This window comes from Trachurus trachurus (genome assembly GCF_905171665.1).
Source record: "Trachurus trachurus genome assembly, chromosome: 9".
NCBI classification, from domain to species: Eukaryota; Metazoa; Chordata; class Actinopteri; order Carangiformes; family Carangidae; genus Trachurus; species Trachurus trachurus.
This window is the reverse complement of record NC_139895.1, coordinates 23608283-23630363: the sequence shown is the minus strand read 5'-3', so window position 1 is coordinate 23630363 and position 22081 is coordinate 23608283. Positions and strand designations below refer to the sequence as shown.

At 42.4% G+C, this 22081-nt stretch overlaps 1 protein-coding gene across 1 annotated transcript; it reads right to left on the bottom strand.

Moving 5' to 3' along the window:
- Positions 1–528: 528 nt before the first annotated feature.
- On the bottom strand, positions 529–21758 carry pip5k1bb (phosphatidylinositol-4-phosphate 5-kinase, type I, beta b; the record flags this gene model as incomplete). The annotated part of the gene is made up of 13 exons (XM_083979516.1): positions 529–691; positions 786–909; positions 2736–2862; positions 4094–4252; positions 5253–5337; positions 5484–5532; positions 6351–6434; positions 6923–7125; positions 14093–14392; positions 15397–15549; positions 18180–18297; positions 20943–21073; positions 21690–21758. The coding sequence occupies 13 exons, from the start codon at positions 21756–21758 to the stop codon at positions 689–691; spliced, it is 1605 nt and encodes a 534-aa protein (XP_083835642.1). The 3' UTR covers positions 529–688.
- Positions 21759–22081: the final 323 nt, after the last annotated feature.

Below are 22081 nucleotides of genomic sequence, written 5' to 3'. Positions count from 1 at the left end.
GGAAAGGGGCTGGCCACATTAACCATGTCGCAGTCTGTGTTTGGCCTTGGTAGTTTTAGCATCAACTCATGTGAGTCTTTCCTTGTCTGTGTTGGCTGTGGCTACAAGCTGGCTTGTGTCCTCTGTGTGACACTGGCCCGTCCCCCTTCATCGGGGACATGGATGCCATCTTTACTTCACTGTAAACATTTCTCATCTGATCAGCAACTACTGCAGTTGCAAGCTTTGAAAGTGTGTTTCATTTCTTTGTGGTCTTCAGAAGAAGAAAAAAACAACATTTAAAGAAATGTAGGACTTATCTAGCCTGTCCTTGTGTGTTTTTGTAGTAAATGTTTGGATCCTTGTGTAGGTCATGAAAACAGGATACATATATAAAACTTAATGGCACTGCATGGACGCATGCTCTAAAAAAGCGACAGTCAGTTCAGCCCGATGCTCATCACATTACATGATGTCACATGGCTCCTTGCAGATGACCATCCATCACTGTGACTTTTGTTTGTGTCTTCTTTTAGTCCTTCAACCAGTGGAGAGTCTCAAGTCTTTTTATGTCTTGGCAATACAAGTGGCAACATGGATCTAGCGGCACTGGAAGTGGAGTTAAAGGCCTGACGGGGGCCTGTCCAATGGAGTGCGACGATTGTCTTATGATTGGCAGGAGGAAATGAAGGTTGTAAAGCTGCTCTTTTCACTGCAGAGAGGAGAGACAAGAATATTCATTCAGCTCAAGCCGGTTATCCTAAAGTGAACTTCACATGCATAAACGCAGATAACCAAAGCCTCACCAAATAGACATCAAGTACAGATCCGTCATCGCGGTCTATGTCCACATCCATGGTGCTCTGCTCAGAAGTGAGACATATAGCGCTGTCCTCCAGGGTAAACGTGGAGCTGGATGCAACGTCATCTCTGGAACAGAAAGAGATATTTTCAGATGAAGCTGCGCAGTAGACAGTGCGAGAGAGTTTACTATCCGGGTGAACGTAACGCAGCTGTATAAACACTTCTGGAGAAAGTGATGAAACCCATGCTGTCCAGAAATACAACATCGGGTTTTATAGAAACTGTGAAATCAAAGAGGCTAAAGAGATGAAGTGACTGTGAACAGGATGTGAAACCTGCCAGTTTCTCAGCTGAGACTGATCACAGTACCACACCAAACAGAATCTTCTTCAAGACTTGCCAAGTCAGAACAACAAAAAAAATCACACAACATCTAGTAGTCAAAGCTTTACACACTCTAGGAAATTACAAAACTGATATTACAATTTCATTTTCGGTTCAGGGGAAGAATTGCTTAACAAGCTCGTAGTTCTGTTTCTGGGAAACGAAGAAAAGGTTAACTGAACTATCAAATGGATGAATGGCTATCATCCACCAAGACACAACATGCAACTATGCAGCCAATAGAAACTGTCACCTGACGCACGAGTAGTCAGTCATTACTTACATTACTTCCTTATTACATGAGCACTCAGAAGTCATTACTAAGTTACTGTATGGATAATTAGTACCAAGCCTCTCATTGTCCTACTTTAATCTCAACAGACCTGTAATGTTTCATGCCGGCATACCTTACAGTTTTGTCCTTATTGTCAAGTCAAGTCATAGTTTATTTATAAAGCACATTTTAAAAAACAACCTCAGTCGACCAAAGTGCTGTACAGTTATAAAAAAAATACAAGATAGTTAATCATGGACAACATAATAATAACAATACTAAGGATAGTAAGAAATTGCAGTAATGATATCTGTCCATACACACGCATGCTGCCATGGCTGGTAAATGTATGGCTTTAAATGTAGCTTTAAGGAGACATAATAAGACATGGTGCTACTCTGTTTGGTTCACAGCTGAGGTTGAGCCACCAGGGGGCGCTGAGAGCTGTTGTCTGTGTATATATATACATCAGGTGACTCCCTGATAAATTCAGGAATGTGTGTTTACTCCCTTGACCCTTGTGACTGAGCACTTTCACTGTTCAAAGTCAAGTGAAAGACAGGTGGAGAGTGGGAGAATTGTTTTATTTTAGAGCAATCCTTCCCTCAAACATCACAACACGAGGTGTTATTGGTGAAAATGACAGAGCAGCTGTCAGGACAGGAATTACTCTTGATGGTTATACAGTCCCCACTGCCCCACTAGCCCTCACCTCTTGCAGTCTTTCTACAGCGTAACGGCACAGAGCACAAGATTGTGTCAAAGCCACTGCTTAAATATTGATGATAGCAGTTGACAGAACAATGTCAGGGCAGCAGCAGGTGACTGGTGAGGGGACAAGACCGGACAGGTCGCACAACGGAGCCGAAGAAAGCAAGCAGAACCTGACACTGCCGGACAGGAGGACAGGCGAAAGATGATCAACTCTGGAAAGATTTGTGTAACTTCTAGAGCAGTCCTTCTTCCGCGTTTTATAAATAACCGTGATAAAACTGTAGCCACCGACACGTCACTGTACTGTAGACTACACATGGAGGATGTTGTTGACATGTTGTCAAGCGAGTTGAGTCACCTGCTCCACGGCCCACGTCACCAATAAAAGACCATGTGACGTCAGCAGATGGGAAACAACAGCGTGGGTGTGGGTGTGTGTGTGTGAGTGAATGTGTCGGGGCGTGGCCAATTTGCATGCCTTCCTTCCTTCCCGTCCTTCAAGGCCACACTGTGTACATAACGCTGCTAAACAACCTCAGTGTCGGGATACAGGAGGAAACCAGTAGCAAAGATGCCGTACCTCTCCTCTGTCTGGTTGTCCACATTGACAAAGATGGAGGAGGTGGAGATGGTTCCCATGGAGGAGCCCTCGTAGAACAACGGGTTGGCGGGGACCAGGTCTGGACGCAGGTATGAACCAAACACAGCTGCGGAGAAAACATATGTACAAGACACGTGTGAATGATCTTTCCATCTGCCTGGTGAATTTCAACATCTTTCAAAATCCATGCTTCCAGATTGTGACACAGCTTTCCCCTTTTTTAATTTCTTTTTTATTCTTTCTTATAAATTCATAGTCTCCAAGGCCAAGCAAAGATGAGACCAAGTCTTTTTATGCAGTCTGAGTAAACCAACACCCACAGTCATGATTCCTTAGAGGACCCTAAATGCCCCATTAGTCAATCAATGTGATCACTTCGGCTTCATATAGGCTAGCTAGTATTGATTATTGGATCAAATGATGATGATGAAGTCATCGTTGATATTCTATTGTGGTTTTTAAAAAATCCTCATGGCTGAGACAGGACAGAACATGAGAGTTCATTTTAAAAGGCTCAAATAAAAGTGATATATAGTACATTTTCCAGTTTCCACTTCACACCCTGGAGTAAAGCAAATTTCCTCTGACCTTTCGGAGACTAATTTAGGAAGTGCAACAATCCTAATTGGTCTGTAGCAACACAGATGCTGGTCATAAAGAGAGAGTGGACACATGACTCAGTCTTTGTGCTCCACACCCACGCACACATCCTCCTTTCCTCCGGAGCAGCGTTGGCTCATACTCTCATACTCCTTCATCATGTCAAACACAAAGGCCAGACTCTGCTGTGCTGAACTCGCCGACACAAACTCCACATTCAGGCACACTTCTTGCATCGGAGTCAGATTGTGATCACGAGAGAGAGTGAGAGAGGAGGTGAGGATAACGCACACCGTAAACCCACATCTCTGTTATTACATATGCCCCATGGATACACACTGATGCTAATAACAAGGTAGCTTCTGTTTTCTTTCCATTAAGGCCGAGCACTGTATCAGTCAGTGACAGCTTCTTCCCTTGGTGCAGTGCTGAGAGGACAACATTTTTATGGCCGAAGGCAAGTGGCTGTTTATGGGCCTCGAGTGTTTCTGAAAAGCTTTAAAACGCAGCAAAAACCATGAGATGAATGGGAGGGGAATGCTCGATTAGAGATGGTGTTACAGTAAAATCGTTTAGGTTTTAGGTGTCAAACAATCTTATAAATTATTCAAACGCTTCCGTGAACAACCTTGAAAGTTGTCTTTTGTCTTACAAACAGTATGGGAAAATTGGTTCACTGTGCAACTAAAATGCTTCTCAAGGAAGGTTTTCCTCCTAGAAAATGTTGTTTCATGTACCTTGTCCGTCCAGACTGGCGAGGCTGCGGGCTCCTCCCAGCCTGTCCCTCCTGTCCTCCTCATTCCTCTCATCTGCCTGCGATGAAAGGATCTCCTGAGAGGACGACTTCAGAGCTGGGATGGAAGTGCGAGTCCTCTTTGAAGGGGAGAATCGAAGTGCTGCAGAGCCAAACGGAGGACATGAGTCAGGGAGAGAAAAGGAAAGAGAGAGAGAGAGAGAGAGAGAGAGATTCAAGGTTCAGGGAAGCGGCGGCAGAATACGTAAGAGGAGGAGATAATTGGAGTAGATGGAGGATTCCCAACTGAAGCGATGTTCACACACAATAAAACTGCGACGCTTTGCCTCCAAAATTAGCAGTAAAGTTATTAAACTGTGCAAAATGCACAATGACGGCTACACAAGTCCCACCCCCCCTCCTCTCTGTTCTGCCTCCCAAGCAGGGCATGAAATGAAATCCTTTCCTGTCATCTTCCTCCGATGGGACTTGGCGATGGCAAATAGCATGGCTAAATCCACAAATAATTGCCACGGCCATCCTAATTTCCACAAGAGAGGGGGGGTTCCTGCGTGGTTACATAACATTTGTTACTATATTTGACATTCATGCTAAGTTCTTACAGCTTCCTGCCTTTACCTACAGCCACAGAGAGAAACAAATGGTTTAAAGATATTGTGAGGATGAATCAGGCTGTGATGGCTGAAATCAGTTTACACAGACATTAAAATGGGGAATCGATGTCATCAATCAATATCTTTATTGGACTAAAGTGGTTTATTGACCTTAACTTGTTTAAGCAGCTCAGTGGTGTATAAGTGGACATTTTGTGCTTTTCTTTGTTGAGGTTTCTTTTTTTTATTGCCACATAACAGACTGTTTTGTATGACATAACCACATTATTGTCCACACATAACCAACACAAAGTCCTTCATTTAAAAGGATTAAAAGTCTGATATTTGAACCTAAAATTGAATCAGAGCTAAGATATGTGCACACAATGGATCATGTGCCTGATACAGCCACCTATTCAAGACACTAAATGCCCAGTAACAGACACTAAAAACAGCCCACAAACTCACTCTCCCTATCATGTCAGAATTTCCTGCATTCCACTTCCCATTGACCTGTATCATGTGACCATCATCAACCTGCAGACTTACGCTGAGTCTTCCTGAAGACCCGTGTGCTCATGAACTTGAGGAAGCGGCTGGCGTAAAATCCAGGCCGGTGCACCGAGACAGAGTCCTGGAGACGTGCAGAAAAACAAAAACAAACCTTTATTAGTCGGTAGAAAGAGAGAGACAGTGTGTGTGTGTGTGTGTGTGTTTGTCCGAACAAGAGGCTCATTCATAAAAGTAGCAGTGTCAGATTTGAGCAAACTATCAACTTACACCATCGTACACCAGGGCTTTCCAAGAGTGTTCCAACTTTTTAATGAATCTGGGGAGAAACAAAATAAGAGGAAGCCTTGTCACACAAATATCCGCTTACACAACAACTTCCCCTTCATATGTGATCAAACCTGAGACGCTTCCTCGTTCCCTCTTGGTGCAAGGTTATGGTTACTGTCTAGAATTTTAGCAGAAAATACAAAATAGCTTGAAGTTACGTAAGGTTTTTACCCTTTAAGGTCTACTGTACCTCTGACTGAGGCAAGCTAAGAGAAATAAGGCAAGATCAATGGAGACAAATTGAGCCCATTCATCCTTCCTCTCTGGCCTGATTCCACCTCACACACTATGTGCATTTGATACCCGGCACAAAACAGGTCAAGATTTATGTGACACTTTTAAATTTCCACAAGTTTGAAAAGCCGTTCAGCCAAAAGGCCTCCTCCTCCCGCCTCACTGCTCGCTGCCAGGACAAAGAAAATCAATGTGATAAATAAAGAAGACTGACTGCCGTGTCCCTTTAAATCCTGTTGGACAGCGAAAAAACGTCTCGAGTCCTTTGAGGTCTGTGGTAAAGAGGCTTGTAGCACTCTCCATCAGTGCAGGGTGATAATTCAACATTAAAAGGTCTTGTCATAGTGTGGGTAGTTACTCAGGGAGAAATGCACTATTCTGTCATATGGTACTACGGCGTTCACCGCCTCATTCTCATCCTCACTGATTATTGATGAGACATTACATCTCATACAGACAGATAGACATGTGTTTCGTCCACACAGGTCATTTTAAGTTTTAAGAAGATCCCAGTATGAGAAATAAGATGGCAGAAGGTCTGTCAGCAGGTTTGTATAATCTAAAGACCAGTACCTGTAAGACTGTAGAATATCTATGATGCCCAGGAAGATGAGCAGCTTTTCTTCTTTGTGTGTTTTGGCAGGGATGCCACCCATCCTACAGCGGAGATAAAACACAGCAGCAGTCAGACAGTCGTTCTGTTCTTCTTCTGCGGTGCTTGAAACGCTGCTCAAATAAAGGCAATATGCCTCTGCACTTTCACAAGTGTTTGTAAAAGAGGCACTTACAGTATTTACATTTGTCCGTATCGCCTTAAATATGCAGAACAGTGGCTGTGTTTGTATTTGTGTAGCTATGGTTATACGAGAGCCTGAGTGAGTGTGAGCCAGTGTGTGAGTGTCCTGTGCGAGGTATGAGCACAGTTGTGTAACTGTGAGAGAAAAGGTGGAGATTAAGAGACGGACAAAGGCAGAGTGTGCCTGCCCAAATACGTGTACATAATGTGTCTGTGTGTGTGTGTGTGTGTGTGTGTGTGTGTGTGTGTGTGTGTGTGTGTGTGTGTGTGTGTGTGTGTGTGTGTGTGTGTGTGTGTGTGTGTGTGTGTGTGTGTGTGTGTGTGCTTTCTGCCCGCTGAGCTGACTCACGTGTCGTCTGTGGTGAGGGCTTCAGCTGCCTTGCCGTCTCCCTGGATGGACTCCATGGCCGTGGAGTAGAGGACCCTCTGAGCCACCGGCCTCCTGCCGTCGCCCCCCGCCTGGCCCGACTCGCCCCCCTCCCTCTGGCTCTGGTCCAGGACGTGCACCCCCAGCAGAAGACTGTAGTCCATGATCTTAAAACTCTCCAACACCTACAAGTCCAAAGAAAGGAAGAATAGTGTTGATTGTTATATTGTAACTAACTTAGTATGGTATATATGGTATATATTTATTTATGGAGATAGTTTTTATATATATTTATAAGGATATGTATGCAGTATATTTTTATTTTTGTACTTATATATAGATATTTATGAAGTGTATATATGGTAGCCTATATATTTATATAGGTATATTATGTAGTTATAAGGATATCTGTGTAGTTACAAACTGAAGAATAGTTAAAGCAGAAGTAAGTGATATATTTGTGTTAATATAAGTCTTAAATAGTTATATCTTCCGACAGCAATCACTTACATAGAGTGTTTGGACTGAAACACGGGTCTCTCAGTCCCTCTGCTCTGCTCTGAGCCGAAGAGAAAACATTTATCGTATCCTACAGTTTTTATCCAATGAGGAGAGAGAACGGCATGCAGGGCTGTGTGTGCAGCCAAGGGACGCCGTGAATGTGGCGACGTAGGGACGAGGACTGTTATGGTGCGTTCAAGGAAACTCGTATTTTTCCGACCGTGAAGTGGTACCAGTTCGATCTGGTACGAGTTCACCGGTCGGAAGTTACGAGTGGCCGTTATAGTGACTTTCACCGGTAAAACAGGTCGGAAAAACACGAGTGGGTTGCCTGAAACGCTACAAAGTCGTAAGTTGTGACTTGAAGCTGTAATTTACGATTTCAAAAGCCTGCCTGGAACACAGCATTAGCGAAAACGACCGGACCACTTACTTCTGCTTTAATAAGGGGTGGGAAATTAAAAAAGTTTTGTACTTCTTCCCACTCCTTTTTTGAACAATGTGCGGTGTTTTGTTATGTCTTGGCTCTATTTTTTTTTCTTTCTATTGTATGTACAAATAGTTACATACTTTTTTTTTTATACATGTTCGAAAATAAACATTCATTCATTCATTCAAAGGCAGATTTTACGAGAAAAGTTTGGTGATTCCACTGAGCCCAAACAGGACATTTCACATTTTCTGTGAGCTGTTTGAACATCGGAGAGGGTCATTTCCTGGAGTGGATCCTTCACTTTCAACTCCCCGATGGTTAACGTAATGCCACTATCAAGTGTTTTCAAAGACATGTTTTTTTTCCCCCACCCAAAACACCTTCATGACCCAGAACGGTTCAGAGACTCAAAACCCAGAAAGCAAGCAAAAGGAAATCTCTGTTTAAACCAGGTTTGAGCTAAATAAACAAGGTGTTTCTCCACAGTGAGCCAAGTGTTACACATTGACCCGACTGAGGAGCCTTTCGCCCACTTTCCCACAGACGCTGCGACTTCATGTCTCCTGGTCTCCTCAAGCAGAGCAGTGTTGTGACGAGACAAGGGCGGAGAGAGAGAGGCGGGAACAGGACCAGGGTCAGGCTCAGGTAGCCAGGCTTATCTTATAACTAAAAATTTTTTTAAAACAAATTCTATCCTCATAGTCTAAGATTTTTCAATTTACAATTCATAAATAACACATTCATAGACTGCCCGGGAACAAGCCTGTGATATAATCACAGCGAGCCGTGACCCAGTATCCAGAGAAAACCGGCCTGTCTCTCTAAAGACTGTGAGACCAATGGTGTTTTGAAGATGATCTAAAACTCTCCCTCATCTATCTCTAGATAACTCATTTTCAACGCATAATCAAAAAGACATTCCTCCTTGTTAGAGACACCACTGATGCATAAAGTCAAATGTTCATTCACATGTGCGCATGCAAACACACAAACACAAAACAGACTTAATGACTGACTCAAACAAACAGTGGGGCTTTTGTCTGAGCTTTGCCAGTTCCATATCAACGATTTGCATCCCTTCGCTCGAACTCCCCCAGCCTATTCAAACAGCAGCCATTTTGAACAGAGCCACGCAAACCAGGCTGCCTACAGAAGGCCATTACTGTGTGTCCTGGCCCCGGCTTTCCCCGAGCAAACAATCAAACCGTCACAACAGAAAGAAAACAGCTATGGTTGTTTCTTTGTGTGCTAAAGGTTTTCTCTGGATTCTGAAAAAAAATGCTGTTTATATGTACAAGTACAGAAAAATATCAGTGCAGTGAAAAAAATATAACTGATCCTTAAAGGTGTAACAGCCAAATGTTTGGGTCTCTCCCGTGGGCAACCTGCCCTCTGTTCCCATTTCAAAAACAGCTCATTTTCTTCCAGTGAATGGGAAAGACTAATCCTAACACTCCTGTAGGAAGAAAGCTTTGTCACAGCAGCCTCTGATCTTCAACAAATCTCTGATTCCTGTTTTTTTAGTTTATATATTCCTCCCTGTAACACTCCACTCCTCCTGTCTATCTCTGTGCCAGCAGGGCTGTCGATTTCCCCATAGTGCTTGCTGGTGTGACACTAATACACTGCAAGCTTTCTTAAGTATGAGTCTGTGCGCTGGAAATACACAAACGGAGCCTCTTAAACTCTGGAGCAGCTGAAGCTTTGATACTCGTCCACTGACTCTGAGTCCTGTCACCATCACGGGGATGTTTCTAAAGTACGCCTCTATAATTCACGAGTACAACCTGTTACCCATGACACAACAAATTAGATTACAGACATGTGGCTTCTAATTTTGTCATTTGTTCAGACTTGTTAACGCAAATAGACTTTGATTGATGACAAATGGTTCCGCTGCATTTCTAGATTTTGCCATTTTCCTGGTAAAATCAGTTCCAAATAAAACCCCTGTCTTGTAATAGCTATAATAATGTCATTTAAAAACAATTCAAAACCCGCTTTCCTGATTTCTCTCTCCGTGACACAGTAACATAATCATTAAGCTTCACAAAGCAGTAGGCTAATGTGTTATATTACATTAGATTGTACACAGGCGCCTAATAAAATTGAAACCCAAGGATAACACATTTAATTTGCATATTGTGATCTAAGATGTGCACATTCACATTTATGTTACACTTCTCTGACAGTAAATTGAATATCTCTTTACCAATTGATGGGACAGAACAAGACACTACATCACCAAGGGCCATGGAAAATTATGATGGACATTTTTCAGTACAAGCTGCTATTTTGTGCATCAAATAATCAGTAGATTTATCCTAAAGAAAATAAGACTGGCTTGCGGTAAATACAGTGTAGGGTAGTGTGAATGTGCTTGAGGATACTGTTCAAGCTTTGCTGACTTTCAACTTCAACAAGGTCACAGCCTTGGTCTTCTGCAAGCTGAGAGTGAGAGAAGCCATTGTTATCACGGGATCACGTGGCGGTGAAGAGGGCGAACTATACAGTAAATGGTTGTTTATGATTGGCTACACCAGTTGCTACGCAAGCACATTATTGTCCTCCTGCCAAGCAGTGCGCATGCATTGTCAGAGTCTTATCATTTCTGCTCTTGTCCATATCTGAAAGGATTTCCACCTTAACTGCGCTCCGAGAGTGTCTTCATGTCACTTTCTCTGGGTCGTCGTCCCTGACATGAAGAAGATTCTGCTGTCAAACATGTGCTGTAACAACTGTTAAAATTAATTTTATTATTATTATTATGACTGATATTACTATTTATTTCTTTATTACTGCTATCACTACTGTTATGACCACCATTTATATTATATATTATACCTGAATTAAACACACACACATACACACACACCTTGTTCGCACTTTGTATGTACATCGATGTATGTCCACCATGTTGTTTGTCTTGTATTTCACAATAAAAAGTAAAAAAAAAAAAAAAAACATGTGCTGTGAACAAAACTGCCTCAACAGCTTGACATCATCAGCATCACTATCCTCATTGTGTTTGTCTTACAGACGGCTGCTGTCACACTCATTCAACATGGCCATGACGCTGCTCGGATCACAAACAGCCAGCACCAAACCGGCAACTCACTCAGTCCACAATAAACCCTCTCTGTCTCACTCAGTAGAGTTCAATATGAATTATTAATGCCTTGTGTTGTTTTGGCATTTGGGGAGTATCAGTGGAGCCGCAGAGTAATGGAGAGAGGAGACTTAAAATGGAGACCATACCCCTGTATTTCTCTACAAGTGTCCAACATGGAAAGATCTGATCCTCTCACATACAGTACATACTCCTAATCCTCTCAAATCAACCCTGACCTCCCTCCCGCATTACTGTGAAATGGAAATCACGTTGCACGGTTCTCTGGAAAAATAGCAGAAATGTATTTTTCAGAGGCCTTGGGACATGTACTTTCACAGGACAACTATTCCCCTCCACTTCCTTGCTCCCTTTGCATCCCTCACCCCCTGTTGCTTGGCTTCTGCCGACCCCTCCTCTGTGTTTTGGTCTGCAGCCTCTCCTGGGGTGACGGGGTTAGCTGCTTACTCATGGAAATGGATGGAGATTCTGCTTAGAGGAGCACTTTGCTTCCCGCTCAGGAGGTGAATGCAGGAAGCCACAACAATAACAAACTACACAGCAGCACAGAGTCCCTGACAGATGCTGTTAGCTGTTTAACACTATACAGTACTGTACATACACACCATAGTATACTTTATACATCCAGTGAGCACACACAGAGGGCTGTACATGCACACATAATATGTAGTCAGTGTATTCTGTTTAAGGTAGGGTTGTAAATATGTGTGTGTCCTGCCAGGTTAAACATTAAGGAAGCACTGACTTAGCAAGACAGGAGGATGTCATTCTGGCTGCAATCTTCTTAGGAAAACATTAAAAAGAAAACAAGAGGACACTGGGAATGTCAGCAGATTGGTTAATGATGATGGGAAGGGACATAACCCGAGGGGATCACTTGAAGTATGTTTGTTTTTTAACAAAGACCCATGTTTGTTCAAGAGTTGGGTATCAAGATACTGTTTGACTTAGCAACAGTTGTTCACACCTGTTTGCACAGGAGAAGAGAAGAGAAGAGAAGAGAAGAGAAGAGAAGAGAAGAGAAGAGAAGAGAAGAGAAGAGAAGAGAAGAGAAGAGAAGAGAAGAGAAGAGAAGAGAAGAGAAGAGAAGAGAAGAGAACTAAATATACGCAGAGCATCACACTCTTCATTACCGCTAACTGTGCTCCATACGCCATCAATCACCATATGGTCAAGCTTTTTCTATTCCCACACACTAAAAACTGAAACACTTAAGATGAGGCTCGTGTAATAATGGAAGTCGTTAAATTATTGGTTGAATGATGCCAGGTTTTCCGGGCCGGGGAGGTTGGCCAGGCCCGGCCCGACAGAAACCTGGGTAGGAATTGTCTAATCCACATTACAGTAACATCCAGGTCTGATTCCAGGTTGAATATCAGGGCATAGCCTACGCCTTGGAGGTATTGTGTGTAGGTGTGTGTACTGCATGTGTGTGTGCGCAGCTACTGTATGTCAAGCAGAACAAATGGGATTACAACACACCGGGTTTAAAGCTCCCATCATTAGTCAGCCACTGTGAGGATAAAACACTTCAAACCAGTGTCTGAAAGCCGTATTGTCATCACCCAAAAGCCCAGTAGTCAAGTTGTCTTGAGAGAACAGGGTAGGTCACTGCACACTGTGAAAATTCAGTTAATCACCTGTCTCTCTTCAGTATTTCAATGCTTTGAACGTTTCTCAACTGGACATATCAGTTAAGGTTAACTAAAATCAAATGTGCACCGTGATAAAAAACAGTTTGGTTACTAAGCAGTAGGCTACATGAAGAGACGTATGTATCATAAGTGTGAAGTACAGCATGGCTACACTTTTAAGATACCGGTAGGCTATTCTATTTCAGGACAGTAGGCTGATATGCGTAAGCCAGAACTGGATCCTATGGGTCTTCTCATATCCTTCCAAGATTGCATATTAACATTTACTATCATTTTATGTTTAAAACAAAAGGACATTTTTCTTCCAACTAGAATAATATTTTCATTTTTTTTTTATCTGGTATCCATTATCAATGGTTCTACAGTGAACCATCTAGGGAGAGCATGGGCCTATATGATACAGGAACTAAAACATGATAATGAAAGTCTAGACACAGTATCTGGGCTGCTGATTTTTTTTTTTTTTTTAGAGGCAGAGAACAAGGAAATCAGCGATTCAGCTCTTCTGTTTCTTCTATAGCCTGGAGGAGGCTTGTTCCTTCTTTACAACTGTGGTTTGCAAACATGTTGGCATAATATGAAAATTTCTTGCACATGGTCCTTAAATGTCCAAGCTGTTTTCAAAAACATTTGTTCAAACACTAATGCAATGCAGATAGACAATAGGATAATAAATGCTTTATTCCCTAATCTAACTGAGTACTGTTGTCTGTCTCTCAGCCTCAGTATGAAAATAGAGAAGAATGAAAGCCTTTAAACTGGAAGACTATCTTTGGATCAAGGTCTCTCACTACCAGGATCATGTCTTAATCATATTTGGAGAGCTGTCATGTCGTGAGACATAGCAGCAACGAGAAGGGAGAACAGAGCCTGGGGCAAACTGAGAGCTTCGACTGGACACACAGTGGAGACACAAACACTTTTCAAACTTTACAGTCTTTTCAAAATATTTTATCCGATTAAAACAATTTGTGCCCTTCAAATATTTTGTCCTGAACTAGAACTCAATGTAGAGCTGATGTTCAAGCTTCCATAATTGGTTACAAAAATTAGAGGTCAAAGACGTCCCGTCAGCAGCTCAATTCCCAGGTTGAGCACAATCTGCTCTCTGCTTTCGTAGCCTATGGTACACAACGTTACTGTCCATCAGGGGCTTGGCTGCACACAGGTCAAAATGTTTTAGAAAAGGAATGAAGGCATGCAAATTCAACATGCATAGCCTTTTTAAGGAAAGTATTTTGATGATGGAAAAAAAAAAAGACCCAAGACTTCCTCATTTGTCTCACAGCCTGTCTTTAAGGAATGATAGTGATCTTCCTGCTCTGGTATGACTTTGCAATTTCTATGACAGACAGGGACGACACTAAGCACACATACACAGGATCACCACACCCGTCATGCACACACACACACACACAGCCGAGGCCACCTACCCGACAGTCCCTCTGTAGAGTCTTCATTAGGTTGTTGTACGTCTCCGCGTCAAAGTAAAGCCCTTCCTCGTGCATGTCCTGAAAGTCCAGATCTTTGTAGGTGGGACAGTTTTTTTCTCTCTCTTTCCTGGATGCCCGTCTCTTGTAGGTGGATCCCTTCAGGTCATATTTGTAGTGCATCTTGACAGAGCGAGGCAAGACATTGTTCATCACCACCAGTCGAATGTTGATGCCTCCAGACTGGATGCAGTATAAGCCGTAAAACTTAGGAAGCAGCGTGCGTGGATTCTGGTTTAAGTTCTGCGAATATAAAGAGAATATAGTGTCACACAGCAGGATAATTGTTTCACTTCTTAATACTTAAAATAGGGAGATGTGAGAAAAATGTTTGGCTCCTAATTTGTTGATGGCTAAATTTAGAAATGACATGGAAGTGCCAAAAATTCTTGGAGCAATGACTTGCCTGGCTCGAAAAGTGAATCTGTCCCCATAGACCATCATGTGTCCCCTTTTCATGCAGATTTTTTAAATATGAATCATCATTTAAATGTTATGAAGGTATTTATAACTGACAGCACGGCTAGCTGCTCAGTGTGTAGCCACTAGCTGTCTGACACCTCAGTTAATTTGAGTTACTGAACGTGACCTCACTCACAGTTGTGTTGGTGCCGTCTGTGCTCCTGTTTTTGTGCTAAATAAAAATCTAGTATGATTTTATTCATATTTTAGCACTAATTAGCAGGTTAATGGTAGGCTATAGCTATTGCGATCACCATAGCAGGACTGCTCTCTTAGCTTTTCAAGTAGCTAATTAGCCAGTGAAAACTTTCGCCTTTTGTTGGCCTTCAAGCATAATGCCCAGATGCCCAGCTGTGCTTATTATGCTAATGAGGACAAATGCTTGAAATGCTTGCTACAGTTATTATACAATGCACTGAAGTCTAGGCTCCACCAACCTCTTTGCCTATTTTTGGATTACCAAGAAGTAAAGTGGAGTCAGGCAGTGAGTGGTGGGGTAGCCCAGTGAGATCCCAAATCGCTCTTCAGAGACCTATTCGTAATATCATTGGGACTTTAGTCCCTATATAGTCATTACCTGATGAATGTAATATCTTTTTGAGGATAAATGTGTTAGCAGCATTTACTTGACTGAGGCACATCAATGCCATCGTGCCTTACAGCTGAAGCTAATGAAAATGTTCACTGCACTTCATGAATGTCACTTAAGCATCTGATAGTTGATCCGTTGAGTTATAACACTAAAAGGATTTCAGACCTCATGAAGCCATATTCAGTTATCTCACCATATAGTATCCAGGTAGCAATCTCTGGAGAAACTTGGCCTCTTTGTGCTGGACGGTTTTAATGATGAACTCGTCATCGCTGGTTAGGTAGAAGAGAGAGCCGCTGGCGCCCGGGTTGGCCAGCTCAATCAAAGGCTCATTTACAAGGGAGTACTGAGGAAGGAAAAACACAAACAAACCAGCTTAACATTTCACATTAAACTAATTGAAAACAGCTCTAAACAAATAAACAGCATAACAGAAAAAAAAGAAAAGACCAGTTGACGTTTTCATGGAAACTATGATGAAACAAAGATGCTCCACCAGAGACATGTTTTGTTTGTTTAGTGCTGAAAGAAGAAAAACTGCCTTTTGCTATTTACAGTAAGTCCTGTGATGTACCAGGTTTCGATACCACTACTTGTTTTCAGTTTTAAGGGTTTCATACACCATGTGGCTAAAATATGTACATCATAACATTACAGCCATTTGTTTGCTATGATAGCCTCCACACTTTGGGAGACAATGGGATCTGCTGTGTGTAGTTCTATACAGGTGAACACACTGTATTCTTAAATGAATGTGCTCAATCAATTGACCACAAACCCACTGCTAATTTGCACAGTCAATTAGTGAAACATCGGGGTCAGACGGACACCAACACCTAGTTTCTGACCCAAATACGTTAATGCGTTCCTGGCAAAGACTTTGTTCAAGATCTTGTAACCTGGCTGCAGGGATTTGCCTCCATTCAACCAGAACAGGAGTAGTGAGGTCAGACACTGATGTCTGGCAATACGACCTGGCTCACATTCAGTGTCCCAATTCATCCTGGGGCGAGGGAGGGAGGCCGTGTTTTTTCTGCAGGCCAGTAAAGCTCTAACACAACAAAATGGGAAAAACAGTTCTTTATAGGCCTGGCTTTGTGATGTTGTAACAGAGTAAGGCTTTCCCTAAAACTGGAAGGCCGTGGTTTTCTTTAGTTGCAAAGACGTACATGGCTGTTCGCATGCTGCCATACACGTTTTACTGGCACGTCAGTGAAAGAAATCAGGTCTCTGTCGGCATCTGGTTTATTGTTAGACAAACACATGTCCATTAATTGTAGAAGTGCCAGTTCTGCTTCACAGCGGCTAAGGGTAATAGGAGCGATTACAGCTTGTGCCTTCATCACAACATGGCAATCAACGTGCGAGAGAGAGAGCAGCAGGCTACAGCGTTAGATGTTAATCAGAGTGTTATGAGAGCAACATGTTCAGAGGAGAGGAGGAACACTGGAGGCATCCACTCTTCATCTCCAGAGACTCTTCCACTGATGACCATCTGCAGTTGCATCGACTTACCAGCAGTGATACTTTCAGCAGTTTCTTGCATCTGCATTTGGGAAATTGTGCGTGTGTGTGTGCGCGTGCATGTGTGTGTGTGTGTTAACTCCCTTTTAATTAGATTGCTGTGTGCACTCTGTCTGAATGAATTCATCATCACCTCAAGGACATCAATCATGAGCACACTCTAAGCTTCTGTGCCTTCTGCCATCCTCCCTCTTTTTGCTTTGAAGTTACATTTAGTCTCCATCTCCTCCAGAGCCCTTTGTCTTTCACTTAAACAGAAAACAAATTCGGCATTCAAGAACAAGAATGCAGCTGGTGGGGTTTTTCAAGGGCAAGATTACGCAAAATCTAATTTCTGTTCCAAGCAAGAAGCATAAGTGTAGGACATGGATGAATATGGCAACATGGTATACTCTGGTGAGCGGCAAATCAAATTAGCAAACAGGACAGCATGTGGCATGTAAATAAAGGCTTTTGAAAGGGGTTTTAAAAGGCATTGTGAGTATTATTACATCCAAGGGTGCAGTCAGAGTATTTTCACAGAAATAAAAACAAAATAAATTAGTTATTAAAATGGCCCTGTTAGAATCTCCTCTAACATGTTGCTGCCTCAGAGTTTCTCTCTCTGTCACTGTGAGCGTTTGCGTCTTTGACTCCTCTGGGAAATCACAGAATCAACTGCTGATTTCCTTCACCACTGGGAGCTGGTTAAAGCCGTCGTAATGAGGCCACGCTCCGTTAGCTCAGTCATTACTTCCGATATCGCCACGGCCCCGATGTTGTGCCTTGGCTTCACACTCCCATCCCATCTTTCTGCTGCACAGATGGTGCGTGGCATTACCCGCCCACTACTCAAAAAAAACCACACGTAAGATCCCGTCTTGATTAAGTATCTACTAAGGTGGAAAACTATAGCATTCAGTCGATGGGAGGAAATTCAAGAGAAAGACAACCCACAGGCCTCTGCATCTTCTTAATGACACCAATGATCATATTTCTATTTCTGGACAGTGGGAAAATAACGCTTGGGTGTTCATAATGACAAATACTGAGCAGAAGTAGTGTGAGGTTCACCATGTAATATTTACACTTACACCAAAGAGGTTTAAAATGACGTTTCATGTGTTGTTTGAGTGGCACCGATGAATAAAACTGCTTAAAGCAATAGCATCACATTTTGGAAAATGTGTTTCTTCACTTTCTTGCATTTAGATTGATGCCAAAGAGTCCTTTCCTCAATGCAGCATGAAGCTATAAATACTGGCCTTTTAGCTTAAAGGACAGGTGAGAATGGGCAGTCTGATGCCAACAAAATCAAGTTACCAGCACCTCTAAAGTCCAAGGAGGTGAGGGGTTACTGTATGTACGGCCCGTTTTTTGGCCAGGGACAATCTGGAAGTCGCTGTAAAATTAAAGTAAAATGCCAAATATTTCTTTGAAGGTCAAGACCCAAAATCTACAAATTGGCCTTACCAGGTAGTCATCTGGTTTGATGCCAAACAAATCCCTGAAGTAGCGGAAGGCCAGCGGGGCATAGGTCTTGAAGCGGAAGTCGGGATAGTGATGAGCTGGAGTCAGGTTGCTTCCCTCGCTGGTTTGTGTGATGAATAACCACCAGGAAACAAAAACATACATTGGTACATTAGATGAAGTAATCACACAAATATAAGGAAGGATAAACCTTCCTTATAAGTAAAACATAACTGTGTTGTTGTCATCGACAGCAGGGGGAAAGTGTACCCTAACACCACATCCTTGTTTTGGTATCTATTGACAGTTGAGTCCTGTTTAGAGTATCGGTAGGTCCTAAAATGTGCTCCACCCATTGCCTCAGTGAAGTCATCAATGGGAGCCTCAGAGTCACCAGCATTGTCACAAAAACACTGGCCTGCATAGTGAGTTCCTCCCCTGGAGACTTAAGATGTCTCTGATTACTGAGGCTAAACAATACCAAACAACACATGAGCCCTGGAGAAAGGGCATTGCAAAAAGGTGAAAACACAAAATAACCTAATTTTTTTGTTGTCCTGACTGAACTGTGACACATTAATAGGCTTCAACAAAGACCAGCCCTGTTCTGCAGCCAGCCTAATACATGCCCCACTGAAAAATTATGACACTGGAGTAAGCACGCCTGACGAGGTTAGAGTGAGTCAGCTATCGAATCTTTTCATCAAATAAACTCTCGATGCAATCAATCCCACTGACCCTAAAGCTACAAGAAGTAGGTTAATAAAGGTTTTTGTTTTCCAGGACACCTCTAAATCTGTTAATAGTATGAGAACTTGGATGGTTTTCTGGGTAACAAGGCTACTGTGTTGTTGTTTTGTGTCAGGGCAGTTAGTCGCCGCTGATGTGTAACACTACACCTGTGATTACTCTACAATGAAATCTGACTGCTCTGTGAGGGCAACAACAATTACAATTATCTGTTATCAGTGACTGACAGTTGTGTAAAGGTAAGTTACGCCTCGCATGGAAACATGATAATTAACAACTTGCAGCACCTGGAAATGTTTCTAAACAGGGAACCTGTGTGTGCGTCTGCCTTAAGAAACTGTGTTTGTGTGGGAGTCGAAGGCATCTGCGACATCTCCAGCCATCCAAAACTAGACTGACAGGACAAACAACAGTGGGAACCCCAGAGAGAAGCAACATCTAGAGAAAGAAGAGGGGGAAGAGTGGTGAGATGGAGGGAGGCAATAAGAGCATCTGAGAGCTGTCTCCATCACTCAGCCACTCTCTAAGGATACTCTGTCAGTGAAAAGAAAAAGAGTGGCTTGTGTTTGTGTGCTGTTACAGAACAGAACACTTGGAGAAAGAAAATAATAAAAAGGGAATGCTTATGATAGATACAGACATAAAACACCCATTTTCTCTCCATGTTTTGTTTGTTGTGTCTTGTGCAATTTGTAGCATTTTCTTTTCTTTTTTTTTGCTAGTCGCCTCTCACAGTGAAAAGCCACCCGCACAGATGACAATAACTTTCATTTTATTTCACCATTATGTGAAAAGTGTTTGACATTTTGTGTATATTGAGGATGATGCAACAATCCTCACTGACTCAGCAAAAGTACAGCAGGGTTTTCCTTTTTTTAACTCGTCACTAGGGCTAAAACCAACAATAATAGCAGCTGAATGTTTGGGCTGTTGCTGAGGAGCAAGACGGTAAAGGGTCAATGTGTGCGCCAAGCCCAGGTTTGCATAAACCACACTGAGTTTACATATCCTGCTGCAGCATCTGAAAGGTAAACCACAAAGCATTTCCTGGTAGGAACTCTAATTCTCTTCCTGATCTCTTATTTGTTCTCTGCCTTATCTGTGTATTTGGCCACAGGCAGGATCAACTAGTTACAGTAATATAATATTTATCAGAAAATGAAACAATGAATAACATAAATTTATTAAAACAGAAAATCCCAACTGAACTAGTCCTTAAAACTAATACACTATCTTGCCAGAAACACAGTGTGACATTTACATACATTGGCTTATTATAGGTATGGTATGTGACGTGTCTGAGCGACATCTGCGTGCTATAAGGTATGTGTGAACACATGAGTCACACTTTCAAAGAATTCCTGGGCTTGCTCTGGATTATATAAAGCGTTTCTTTAAGCTGGTGATGTAATTGCGAAGACAGCCCGAGATGATGGTGGGGCCGCACACTGACGTATGTTTTGCACTGTGGCAGTAAGAGACACACAGTAAGCTGATTTCACAGTTCTTGGCTGGATAATCCACCAGAATAGTTTTATCCCTGCATCATGACTGAGACAAGCAGAATTCACTTTACGGACAAATGATGACGGCGGCAGTTTGTTATAGCGGCATAATTAGTTTGGACTGGATGTCCCCGGACTGCAGTTTCCATTCAGCACGAGTAATAATAGATTTTAACATTTTTAATACAAGACCCAGACATATAATATTTGAACGGGCAGACGAGCAAAGTCTTAAGCCGCTTTCCATTCACTGACTTTGCAGAGTCAGGAAATTGTTGTAAGTAAAGTGTTAGCCCGCCACCACCTACACATGAAGCAGCTCTGTGATTCACTGGCTCTTGGAGACTACTAACACTGAGTTTATATGAAAGTCTTGGCTGTTATTATGTGCAAACTAACACATTGAATGAGTGCTTCCCAAGACGTATACATCATGGACGCCGTCTCACTGTGTATGGAAGCTGTCTGCGTTAGTATGAGTTTGTGTCTGTTGACTATTTGCAGCACTGACCTGGGAAGAAAGACGCTCTCCACCACATAGAAGTCTTGCATAAGCACATCTCTGTCAGGCTTGGAGGTGAGGTTGCCCACTGTGTAGCCTATGCCAAGCTGAATGGACCCCTTCAGGGCCGATGACGTGGTCTAGATGGGAAAATAAAAAAAACATCACATCAGTCTGGTTGTTCTTGCAGCACTGTCACTTGCTGTCCTTAATTAATTCAGTATTTAACTTGTAAAAAGTCCTGAGAATGGCTACCATGAAGTTCCATCTCTTCAAAATCAATAAAGCATTTCCTGTACGGTACAATTTTATAGTATAATTTCCAAATGCACATAGCCTAACTATTAAAAGCTCAGACACAAACATACTCTCACTGCCACCACAAAAACACCTTTGTCCAATTTTTAGTCCCAACCTGTAGCTTCTGTGGAGAGTCTTGTAATGGTAGCATGTTAAGAAATGCTGCCATGTGCAGTGACGTCTAAAGTGTATTAAAAAAAAACAAGTATGACCAGCACTTGACTGATCTCTGGCAGCGGGCCCTTGCAGAGGGCAGGACATTATGTGCTGTAGAAGGACATTTACAAGGACTCATGTGACTCACAGGAGAAGGCCTTTTGGATTTGTTGGCTCTAAATAGAGGCTTTCCAAAATAAATGTTAATGGAAACATGTTCACAATCGTCATAAAAGTGAAATAAAACCACACACAGTGAGGCTCTTGTATGAGCAGTTTTGTATGAGTCTTTTTTTTTACCTTCTTATATGTTTTCTCTCTGCTTGTGTTCCGAAGCCCTCCCATCCCATTTTCTGTTGTGGTTGACATCTGAAAGACACACAAAGTAAAGCCATAAAGAACAAACTGACAGTAAGAACGTTTAAAGATTGTTGTAACTTCTTTCATAGCCTACAATAAAACCAAATATGCTGAGAAGTCAGGACCATAAACCTGCCTTGCTTGACTAAAAGCCGTGCCTGACAAACAGCAATCAGGGCGACATCTCTTGATCGTCAGGTTGTGCAATCATCAGGGGGGTATGGATCTGTCAGGGGACCCTGTGCAAGAGAACAGGCACACAAAGAGTTAGTGTTATACAATAGGAACAGAAATTCAGGACATAAACACACGCATATAGGCTTTGCTGCTGC